This window comes from Neovison vison, chromosome 2 (assembly GCF_020171115.1).
Source record: "Neovison vison isolate M4711 chromosome 2, ASM_NN_V1, whole genome shotgun sequence".
NCBI classification, from domain to species: domain Eukaryota; kingdom Metazoa; phylum Chordata; class Mammalia; order Carnivora; family Mustelidae; genus Neogale; species Neogale vison.
The window spans coordinates 24,993,052-25,005,238 of record NC_058092.1 but is presented as its reverse complement, the minus strand read 5'-3'; the positions used below and the strand labels follow the sequence as shown (position 1 = coordinate 25,005,238).

General features: G+C 50.9%; 1 protein-coding gene across 1 annotated transcript in view; it reads left to right on the top strand.

Moving 5' to 3' along the window:
- The window catches only part of TRIM62 (tripartite motif containing 62), a 28,738-nt gene extending 24,566 nt beyond the window's left edge, over positions 1-4,172 (top strand). The window contains exon 6 of the mRNA XM_044237738.1: positions 1,940-4,172. Within this exon, the coding sequence (XP_044093673.1) occupies positions 1,940-2,490 (551 nt within the window). The 3' untranslated portion in view covers positions 2,491-4,172. The remainder of the gene's footprint in view (positions 1-1,939) is intronic.
- The last annotated feature ends 8,015 nt before the right edge of the window (positions 4,173-12,187 follow it).

Here is a 12,187-nt window from a genome sequence, read left to right as displayed (position 1 = left end):
CCTACCACCCTCCCCCCAGATAAGGGAAGCCCCAGAGAGCAGCGTGAAGAAATCCTTTGCTCCCAGCACCTGGGGCAAGATTCCTTCTCTTCACTCTTCTTGGCCTCTGTCTTGCTCTGGCCTAGAAATGGTCATCCAAGCTCAGGCAGGCCACTTCCAGGTTCTCGCATCTTCTGGCTGAGCATCCGCTCCCTCCTGGAGGAGAGAGTAAACAGAGACTCTGAGCACCAGACCTGCTAAGCCAGTGTGACCAGCCCAGAGCAGGGTGACCCAGCCTGTGCTGCCTGCCTGAGAGCCACACAAACAGAGTCAGTTTAATTGGGTGAGCCTTTCTGGAAACCTTCACTATGCCTGGCTCTGTGCTAGGCACCAGGCACACTAAGGAGAACCTAGTTGGGTGGTACACAACCCTCTTGGTGCAAAGAGGGTGTAAGATGTGGGCACAGGAGATCGTACCCCTTATAGAATCAGGAGAGGACATGAAATTAAAGAATCTCTGAAGAAAGAGCGAGCCCACCTGCTGGGCCACTAAGATGCTTCCCAGAGGATGGGCCCTGGAGTGGAGCCACACGCAAGGGTGATGACAAGCAGGGAGGAGTCAGTGGAGGACAGTCTGAGTGGAGGCTTTGGGGCTGAGCGGGGTGGGGTGGCATGTGCCAGGGAGGCTGCAGGAGAGGGCTGGGGCTGGGTTGCACATGGCCTTGATTAGTCTTTATTCTGCCACTAGGTGCTGGGCGACCTGAGGTTAGTCCCCTCTCCTCTCTGGGTCTCATTTTCCCCATCTATCAAATGGAACAGTTGGCTCAGAATTAATGGTTTACAGCTTTTTCAGACCTGTCACCTACATTTCCTAACAAATAATTTGTAATGTCTCAAAGATAATATAACCTTTTCACAATTTATATATGTGTATAATATATAAATTATAATATATGTAAATTTATATATATAATATATATATATTTATTTATATATATATAATTTATTAATTAATATATATATAATATATATATTAATTGTATCTATACTTGAAATTGTATATCCATAATCTGATGATGCTATAAAGAAAAAATACAAGGAAATTCCTTGTAAGAAAGTATTGCATGTGTCCTCTCTAGGGGCTCACTATCCCACACTGGAAAACATAATGAAGTAGTCAGGTGCTCCTACCAGAGGTACAACACCATTTTGCCTCAAATGTGGTCTGAAACAGGTAGATTCTATGAGTCAGTGGCATTTTTCTTAGAGATGTATGGTCCCCAAAAGTGAACAATTCTCAGTGAAGTTCTAAACAACATAAATGCAGTCTCCCCTCAGTTTCCATGGTAGTAGTGCTCTAAAATACTCAGTATATTAAAACTGTACAAAAATTACATCCTGTTCATACATAAAATGGAGTTAAGTTGCAATTTTAGGTCTTTGTAAAAAAGTTTTTCAACGACATGAATGTCTGGTTGGGCATTTGAAAACATATGGGTGGCAAGAGGGCCATGGGAATGCCCTGTGCCTTTCCTTCAAGGCGTTTGGACGCATGGATCGCACCTACTGAGAAACCCACACACTCCCACGCATGTCCTTGTCCCCACCAGGGTGACTGCCAAGACCTGGATAATCTGACGCTCTCTCAGCTCTGAAGTTCTGTAATTCTGGGTTTCATTATAGTTTACCCAACAGACTTTTGCAGGGGGCCCCCTGTGTTCCTCGCCCCAGGCAGGCACAGCTCCTGATCCTCTGCAGCCAGGGTTAAATCTGGAAGGACCTTGGCCATCACCCTTCCATTTTACGGAGGAGGGAGCTGAGGACCAGAGAGGGCAGGCTAGCCTTCAGCAACACACAGCTTCCTGGGGACCAACCAGAAGCCAACCCCCGGGTAGGGCTGTAGAGAGGGTCCACAGCCTTCTCTCCACTAACCTCCTCTCCTCTCCTCCGCCCCCTGCAGTGCCCGCCGCCCTGACCCTGGACCCGGGCACTGCCCACCAGCGCCTGATCCTGTCTGACGACTGCACCATCGTGGCCTACGGCAACCTGCACCCGCAGCCGCTGCAGGACTCCCCGAAGCGCTTCGACGTGGAAGTGTCGGTGTTGGGCTCCGAGGCCTTCAGCAGCGGCGTGCACTACTGGGAGGTGGTGGTGGCGGAGAAGACCCAGTGGGTGATCGGGCTGGCCCACGAGGCGGCCAGCCGCAAGGGCAGCATCCAGATCCAGCCCAGCCGCGGCTTCTACTGCATCGTCATGCACGACGGCAACCAGTACAGCGCCTGCACCGAGCCCTGGACCCGGCTCAACGTCCGCGACAAGCTGGACAAGGTGGGCGTGTTCCTGGACTACGATCAAGGCCTACTCATCTTCTACAATGCCGACGACATGTCCTGGCTCTACACCTTCCGCGAGAAGTTCCCGGGCAAGCTCTGCTCCTACTTCAGCCCCGGGCAGAGCCACGCCAATGGCAAGAATGTGCAACCTTTGAGGATCAATACCGTGCGCATCTAGGGCGGCGGAGGGAGCGCCCAGGTGCCACCCGCGCCACGGCCACCCGCAAGAGCACCGCCCAGGGGACGGGAGAGGCCTGGATTCCGGTCCGGCATGGCCACGGTGAGGTCTCAGGCTGCTTGTTTACCCTTCAGCCTCCATGCTCCATGATTCCTAAACTCTGTCGGCATTGATGTCCTGTAGTTCTGACCTTGATGGAGAGGCAGCTTTGGTCCAAGGATGTGACGTGGCTTCTCCTCAGGGCAGCCCCTGCCCAGTCCTCATCCCCATCCTCTGGGGGCAGGGGCCCACCTCCCTCCGTCTCCCTCCTGCCCACACGCCCTGATCTCAGGATGTGTCAGTGTTGCCAGCGGCTGGCAGCTGGAAAGATACACAGGAACCCTCTTATGCTCCCCACGTCAGAGACTTGCCCCTCACTGAGCTATGGGCCATGTTACCCTTGACTCCAGCCCACAGTGGACACAGGCAGTAGCTGATCCTAAGGTGTCCGAGAACCACGTCTTCTACCTCCAGACCAAGAGCTTTGTGGTTCCTGTTTTCCCCACTGCCCTGCAGGTAGAGATGATGCTGTGGCCTTTGCAAGGTACCTGTCATTGGACCCACATGTTACATGTGCCACCACCTTCCAGCCCACAGGTAGAAAGGCAGGATGATGGCACGGCCAGGGGCCAAGGCGAAGGCCAGTAGCCTAAAGGCAGCTGCAGAACAAGCATCACTGGGTGATGGAGGTCCCCAGAAGCTTGGCTAAGGGTCCAAGCAGGCCTCTGGGACCAGGCTAGGGTACAGGGAGCAGTGTCTCTGTCAGGACCTGAGCACTGGGACAAGCTGTTGGCTGGGACCTGCCATCAGGCTTGGCATCTCTCTCCATTCAGATCCTGTGCAGATAACAAGACCTGCTTTGGCTAGTTTAATGAGACAGGATTTATGATCACATCCCGGATGGCTTTCCAGAATCATTGGAAAGACTGGAGGAGCAGACTCTGCTGGTTTTCCAGGAGTAATTCCCAGCCGCCAAATTCATCATACCTGTCCTGATCAAAAACGCTGCTCCCATCTGCAGTAAGCCACCGAATCAGGAGGACGCGGACCGCAAAGTGGTGCTCCCTCCGCTGCTGACCATGCCAGCAAAGGGACGTCCTGGGTCCCGCCTCTCTCCCACTCAATTTAATTCCCAAATCCCAATCTGGGTGAGAGGCACTGCTGGGGAAACACAAACACAAAGCCAAGACTTTGGCTGCATGGGTGTTTGGGAAATAGATACTTCTTTCCTGGCCCAACCACATTAAAAGGACACAAAAGAAACAGAGAGGGGTTCACCTCCGGGTCTTGGCTTTAAAGCAGCAGAGCCTCCAGTTGTCCTGCTCCCTGGCTCTGGCCCTGCCCAGGGCTGGCCAGAATATCTCAAGCCTCAGCTTTGCTTTCTCATCCTGAGCCTAGATTTGGAGCTTGTGGGGTCCGTGGGGTCCGTGACCACACTCATCCCAAAGGAGCCAGACTGGCTGAACTTGGGGGGGCTCCCCTCACAACTGCTGCCCATTGGCATCCCTCTCGGGCAGGAGGAATCCTCAACCTCCCCCCCCCCACATCTACCAGAATCTGGGCCACCCCCAGCAGTATTTTTATTTTAAATGTTGCCCATTTTGTGAGTTATGATGAATTTGTATTAAATTAAAGTTACAGAATGTCAGTGGTCAGTTCCATTCACTCTGAAAAAGGCCCAGGCAGTATACATATATTAACATGTCTAATCCACAAAGCAACCCTATTGGGTATGTAATATTATGCCCATTTTACAGAAGTAGAAAATGAGGTTCAGAGAGAAGATGTTACATGCCCACAGCCCCCTGTCCCATGCCAGTCAGGGGCAAAGCTTGGATTAGAACTAAGTTCTAAAGCCAGCACTTACAACACAACTAACTAGTCAGGGAAGACAGGCAGTCTGCCTGGAGGAGGGGTTAGTGATAGTCTTGGGAGCCAAGGGGAGCTTATGAGACAGTGTCAGGTCTCCTGAATTCCACAAACCTGGGCTTAAACCCAAACTCCATTACTGTATGACTTTAGAGAAATGACTTAATCTCTCTGGGCCTTGGCTTTTCTGCATGGAAAATGAGGATAATAACACCCATCTCGTGATTTATTGGTAAGCTGCAAAGTGCAGTGCACTTAGGGAAGTTCTGCCTCTCACTCCAGCTGCCTCCGAGAGTCAGTGCCCTAAGGAATCTGACCCTCAGGAGTCTATCTTCCTCCTTAGGTTTCCTGTGGAGTATGGGAGCATCTTGGTCAGTGATGTCTGCAGGTCTGCTGTAGAAAGGAGGTCTATCCCACTTCTGACTGGCCAGGAGTCAGGCAGGGGCCTGAATATGGACAGATGAGCTGTGGACACCGTAGGTGGCAAGGCCCTGGGGCCCCACAGCTGCACAGTGCAGCAACCTGAGAAACAGGAGTCCTGAGCCTCATCTTAGTTCTGTGCTGACCCTTTCTGTACCCTGAAGCCCCTCTCCTCAGTCTCCTTATCTGCAAATGAGAGAGGTCACACTGGATGCCCCCTGAAGCCTCAGAGGTATCTTCACTTATACCTGGATCTAGGGAGAGCAGAGAGGGAGCCACAACAGTCATTGAATTTTGGGGGGTTCTAGATGGAGGGGCATGAAGAAAGATTGGAGAAATTAGCAGAGGGAAAGGTCTCTGATGGGTTGATAGAGAGCACCCAGTTTTGGGGGGAGGTGATTTTGAGACTAGAGTATCCCCAACCGATCCCTCAAATCTCTGTGGCTCCCCCAAAGCCATGCCCCTCCATCTTTGCTCAGCATATCTGTCTTCTGGGGGAAGAAGCGCCCCCTCCACAGTCCTTCCTACCCCTCTCCCACTCAGCCTTGGCACAAGGTCCAAGGAGTGCTGGCCATATCCCAGTCCTCCCTTCAGAATTCCTGAATGAAAGAATCTGGAGTTGTCTGGCTGATCCCGGGAATCCCCCACTTAACACAGACAAGCAGAAAGTGGAGGCAAAGGCATCCCAGTCTTGGGGAAGAAGGAGGGATCAGTGGAGGTCTTACCCAGAGCACGAGAGAAATGTATCCCTATTTGGATCCCAGTTTGTGGTCAGCAGACAAAGGGCTGATACTTATCTAACACCAAGACAAGCCCGTGAGGTTGGTATCATTTTCTCAATGTTTGAGTGGAGAAACATCACCTCCCAGGGGACCCACAGCCAGTACTCAATAGGGCAGGAAATCAGACCCAGGCCCATGCAAAGCTAAAGTCAAACTCGTCACTGGACCTCCCTCAGAATGTTTCTCAACTTTGAGGACCCCTTCGGTGACAGGCAGCAGACACTTGAACTGGATCCCCCTGGGACTCAGAATGGGACTTTAACCCTTGCTCCACACCATTGTGCATTTGTGCAATTGTGGGTCGAATCTCAGCTTCGAGCCAAGACTCATGTGTCTCTCAGAGTCGGTAGACTCAAGAAGTTACTCTGTGACCCTAAGTAGGTACCTGTTTCTCCCTGGGCCTCAGTGTCCCTCATCTCTTTTGGGGGAGGAGCTAGAGACCCAGTTAATTGATTGCCCAGGTTCTGGCTCTGATTATCCAGGATTCTCTAAGTCTAATGTGGCGTTTGTCCTGCTCAGAACATAACAAGGCCATTAGCTCTGGATATTTCTCTCTGGGGTGGCAGCAGGAATAGAAAACAACAGAGATAAGGTCTCCTGGCAGCACAGAGCTCAGCTGGAGAGGTCATTCCCGGAGGCTGACTGCTCACACCTGGGCAGTATTCCTGGCTTCCTCTCATTCTGCCTGGGTCCTGAGTCTGTTCACCATCCCCGAACAACCCCCCAGGAAGTCCGTTGCAAAGGGTCATGTCACAGGCTTAAATGAAGGGGGTTGAAGAGCAGTGGGTTTGGTGGAGTGGTGGGTGCTGGCCAAGGTGCTGAATCATAATTGCCCACCCGGGCGTGGTTATTTCTCCTCACTCTGGGGTGCCCATGATTCTCCTCTGTGTCTCCAGGAATCCTGAACCACCCCCGAAGATGGTATGATGGGAAGCAGAACAGAAACAGAGACAGAAAGAAAGAGAGATGCAGGCAGGAGACAAAGCCTCCAAAAATTTTGGAGGAGGGGAGACTTTTATTTTGAAATGTGTTCATTTTCCTTTGTTTTTTCCTTGTATCTGGATGAAATATCTGTGTGTGTGTGTGTGTGTGTGTGTGTGTTTACCCTGTGTACAGAATAGAACATTCTATTTTCTTTCAAAAAATTGATAGTTCTGTTAGATTTCTGACTATTTCAAAATGCACCCCCCCCACAGGCCCTAGGAATTAGATGAAATATGGGAAGGATTGACACTTGGGACCAGAGGCTCAAGGGCTTCCTACTCTGATGTCACAACAAGGCAGACCTTTCAAGAGGCTGAAGCCAGGGGCACAATGCCCAGGTCCCAGTGAATTCCCAGAAACTGTGGACCTGGGTATGATCAAATCTGAATGTTGGTGGGGCCTGAGGCTCAGAGAGGGTTGATTCCTAGTTCAAGGGCACACAGCACATGACAGAGCCAAGACCCAAGCCCAGATGTTCTGGTTCCCAGTCAGTACCCAGTGAAGGGAGAATGGTCAGCTAAGAGGGCCTTGCCCAGGCAAGGAAAAGGAGCTGAGAAGACCAGCTGGAAGGGGCCAGGAGCAGGGCTGAGGAGGGAGGCATTCAAGAAGGATCAAGAAGGATCTGTCTAAAACAGTCAGTGGGGGTGTAGGGGGACCCTCAGAGTCAGTTGCCATGCTCCTCAGAAAAGAGGAGAGAACAAAGGGGTCATAAGGTTGGAAAATCTTCTCTGGGATGGAGACAGCCCAACTGAGCTGCCAGTCAGCATCACAGGACAACTGCTGAGAGACCACTGGCTTCAACCATGTCATTTTATAGAGAAGAACACTGTGACCAATGAGAAGACACCAGCCTGTGGACCATAGCCAGGCCCAACCTAGGTCTCCCGCCTCCCAGTCAATGGCTCTTTTCATGCAACCTTTAATCTCCCCCCAGTGGATTCTGGTGCCTTCTCCCACCCCTTGGGAACCTGGAGCCTGAGCAGGGAAAAAAAAGCGAGTGTCCAGGGCCCCCACAGCCCCAGACACAAGGAGCCGAGTGCCTTTTTCTATCCTCTTCCCCAAAAAGGGACAGTTGGCCTCCACCCTAACATCCCTCTTCCAGGGCAAAGTCAGTTGGTGCCTGCCCACACCTGGCACCTCCCTTATTGGCAATAGAGTCCAGAGCCAGCACCAGCCAGGCAGCTGCTGGGCCACAGGGAGTGTTCCAGATAAATGAGGGCATCGGGGCAATGGCCCAAGGGGGCCCCCTGATTCCATGGCACTAGAGTCAGCACTGGGACTTCAGTGGTTTGGAGGTTTGGGAATATTTTTTCCAAGAGAAGGGGCTTTTGTCCCTCACTCCCTGTGGGCTGAGCCCCTGGACCTGCTTTCTCTGCCTACTATAAACCCCAGACAGGAGCCCCTCCCACCCAAACTACCAGATCTATGAACCAGGAATGAAGTCCTGGGGCCAAGCAGTCTGCTCTTGGCACGGGAGAAGGGAGATGCAGATAAGGACCCCAGGAGGTCCCAGAAAAAGTAGGATAGGCTGGACACATGGTATGTGTGCATATCAAAGGTGTGGGTTTGAGGTTTGAGACCTGGGAGAACCTTGCTAAATCTGGAGTGGGTTCTGGCTCCATCCCTGACACTCCAGTGACCCTCGAGCTCCCTTCATCTCCACCTTCAGGGTGTCCCTTCCTCACTGGTTCCGCAAGAGGGATGGGTGGCCCTGAGCAATGGGGTGACTCCTGGTTCTAAGGTTCTAGCAGGAGGTAGCCTTGTGGAGTTTGCCCAACATTGCCAACCCCCTCCACCCTCCCTCTTCCTCTGTCACACTCCTGCAATGTCCTCCTCTGTCCCTTTCCTTCCTCCATCAAAACACACCCTCCTGTGTTCCTCAGGGTAAGTGGCTTATGGCCTGAGATGCCGTCCTCTTCCCAACCTATGCATATTCATAACAGTCTGAAAGAGTGACCAGTGGTGGGACTTCAGGCATCACACCAAGTAGGTAGGTGGAAGTTTATAAGGGTATAGGAAGAAGGAAGGGTCTTCTTATGACCATTAAGGCAGCACAAGAGCAGTTGTTACTATGTGGGCACAGACCCAGCTAGACATGGCGGTGGCTCCCGTGCACCTGGCCAATGCAATTGTTGCTCTGGCCCAACCTTCAGCCCTCATTCCCCCTCACCAACACCCTGTCACAATGTGGCTTTTCTGTTTCGAGGGGCTACCTGTAGAGGAGGAAAAGACTGCATATAATGATAGAAGGATTCCAAATGGAGCATGGTAAGCATATTCGGGTCCTTAACTCCTCTGCTTTGGTAATACTTGTCTGCCTGCCTAGAAAGCCCTTGTCTTCCTTTTTCTCCCTGTTGATATCCTGTTTGCCCACCCTTCATGTCCCACTCAGGGTGCAAGCTGTCCCAGTTTTTCAGACCCAGCAGAACTCATGCTCTGGGCCCCTGCAGCACGGTGGGTCTCCCACTGCCACGAACATCTTGAGGCAGGGATCACATTTCCCAGTTCTGCCCACCGGAAACTGAGCCCCCAGAGTGAGCCCACTGACCACCCCACCCCCTTCAGCCAGATTCTGCGCAGGGAGAACGGGAAAGAGCAAGCGAAGGCTAGGAATGTTGCTTGATTATTTGCCCTTTTAATTTCTGCTCATTGTTTAAAAATTCAAATAAATGGGGCACCTGGGTGGCTCAGTGGGTTAAGCTGCTGCCTTCAGCTTGGGTGGTGATCTCAGGGTCCTGGGATCGAGTCCCACATCTGGCTCTCCGCTCAGCGGGGAGCCTGCTTCTCTCTCTCTCTCTCTCTCTCTGCCTGCCTCTCTGCCTACTTGTGATCTCTTTCTGTCAAATAAATAAATAAAATCTTTTAAAAAATTCAAGTAAATGTAAGAATGTAAAGCAGAAAACCCCTTCATCTGTCTCCCAGAAGTCAACAGCTGTTAACAGTTTGGTCCAGGCCCTTCCAGACATTTTTGTTTATGTATAAACAAAGATAGAGTTTTCTTTTACGAAAACATGACCAGTCTTCATATTTCTATGTGTTCTGTGGAATAAATTCCTACAAATGGAATTGTTGGTAAAAGACTTGCTCACTTAAAGTGTGTTGCTTTCCTGAGTAAATTTTTTTCTTATAACGTGCTTATTATAGAAAATTGAGAGGGCACCTGAGTGGCTCAGTGGGTTAGGCCACTACCTTAGGCTCAGGTCATGATTCCAGAGTCCTGGGATCGAGTCCCACATTGGGCTTCCAGCTTTTTTTTTTTTTAAGAGCTTATTTATTTATTTGACAAACAGAGATCACAAGTAGGCAGAGAGGCAGGCAGGGGGGTTGGGAAGCAGGCTCCCTGCCGAGCAGAGAGCCTGATATGGGGCTCCATCCCAGGACACACAGATCATGACCTGAGCCAAAGGCAGAGGCTTAACCCACTGAGCCACTCAGGTGTCCCTTGGGCTCCCAGCTTGGCAGGAAGTCTGCTTCTCCCTCTGACCTTCTCCCCTCTCATGCTCTCTCTCTTTCTCACTCTCTCTCAAATAAATAAATAAACTCTTTCTTAAAAAAAAAAAGAAGAAGAAAATTGAGAAAATACAGTTGAGACACACAAAGTGAAAATCATCTGTCCACCACTGTTCAGAGATAACCACTGATAGTTCCTTGGTGATAACATTTACAGTCTTTTTGTTCCCATGTGAGTGTGTTAATTTACAAAAGTCAGAACACAATCTCTTTTTGCTCCATAGCCCATTTTTTCCCACTTAATAGTAGATTGTGTTCATTTTCCCATGTCGTCCAATAGTCTTCTACAGCATCAGTTTGACACCATAAGGGTTGTTTGATCTCAGAGCCCCTGGAAGCTTGCTTTTCCTAACCCCCCTTCTGAGTAGGGAGCCTGCTGCAGCAGCTGCTCCAGGATCTAACCTTGGTCTGTCCCCTGCCTGTCAGAAAGAGAAGGCCCTGGGAAGGCCTTGAGTACCTGCCATCTCCATTCCTCCTGAGCTGAGGCCCCGACACCTCACTGATGGGCAGAGAGCCCGCCTGCAACTTCTCCAGGTGGTGCAGTAAGTAGAAATGGTGCCCACTGGTGTAGTAAGTAGAGCCCTGCCCCTTTCCTCTGCCACTTTCTTGAACACCAGGCACCTCTGATCATGGGGCGTGGAGGGCCAGGGTGGTCCTGATTTTTGGCAGAAGAGGGCTTCTGGGCTCCAGGGGTGGGAGGGAGTTGACGAAAAATGCTCCTTACCCTTGGGCTTCACTTCAGCCAGCTTTCCCTCAGACTTATGAGACTGGGGAAGGAACAGCCACAAGCCCATGCCACGGGGGGTAGGGAAGGAGCTGAGCCACTTGAACATTTTCCGGTTCCCAAAACAAATACCCAGCTTCCTGCCCAGGCCCCACGTTCTGCCCCAGGAATTTTCCAGCCAAATACCAAGGACTTGAGTGTGATCTTGCGCAAGACCCTTCTCCACTCCGAAGAGGTCTGTGTCCTCGTCCATATACCATGTGGTTCCTCACTCACCTACCCGACTCTGGAATTCTATAACTAAATATGAAGCCATGTTTCCAAATGTTTTCTTTTCCCTCCAAGTCCCTGCACACATTATGATGTCTTGAACCTAACCAGGCCTTTTTTGAGGCAGCATTAACAAAATAATTATTGAAAGATTTCATCTCAGTTAATCCTTAGTACCTGCCTGAGAGGAGGTACTTCTTTTCTCCCCATTTTACAGATAAGAACACTAAGTCTAGAGAGTTAAGATGATGTTCCAATTAAGCAGTAGAGTTCAGATTTGAACTCAAGGCTGTGTGACTCCCAATCCCATACTCCTTATTATCTTGCCATTCCCATACCACCCTGTGATGTATGGAGGGATCAACTTCCCTTGCTCTAGCTGGGGAAACTGAGGCCAGAGAAGAGAGATGAATTCCTCAAGGTCATACAGAAAGTTCATGGCAGAACTGGGTGAATCCAGGCTTTGTGCCTCCCAGCTTACCTTCACCTCCTGCCCAGTACTGGCTAATTTTCAAAGAGGAAAATTGATGAACAGACACAGCCTTTGAGCTGGAGTCAAATGCCCAGAACTGAATGGGGGTGGGGTAGTTAAGTGGGGAAGGTCATGTTTGTTCAGCCCAGCCTGGGTCCATCCTCCCTGAGCTCAGTCCAGAGAAGTATTGACTTTGAGCAAGTCTTAGAGGGAGAAAAGGTGACATTACCTGTGGAGTGGGGGAGGCTGGGCCAGAGGGTCACCCTGCAACCTTCTCCATTCTCCTCCAAAATAGCCCCACTGTGCTCTCCACTCTCTCTCATTCAATCACTCACCCAAAAAAAACCATATAAAGTGCCTACTATGTGCTACCACCAAGATAAGCAATGACAGGTGCATCCCAGGTCTCTATCCAAGAGTTGACGATGACCAGGCAGTCACAGCGCATGTACAGAGGCGAGGCTAGAGAAGAGGCAGCAGGAGAAAGTTCTGCTGAAGCTGAGGCCTGCAGGATGAGTCAGAGCTAGGCAGAGTGTTCCAGGAAGAGAAAACAGCATGTGCAAGGGTTAGGGGGCCAGAAATGGGATTATGTGGCTGAGGGTTGAATGTGACACAGACAGCAGAGCG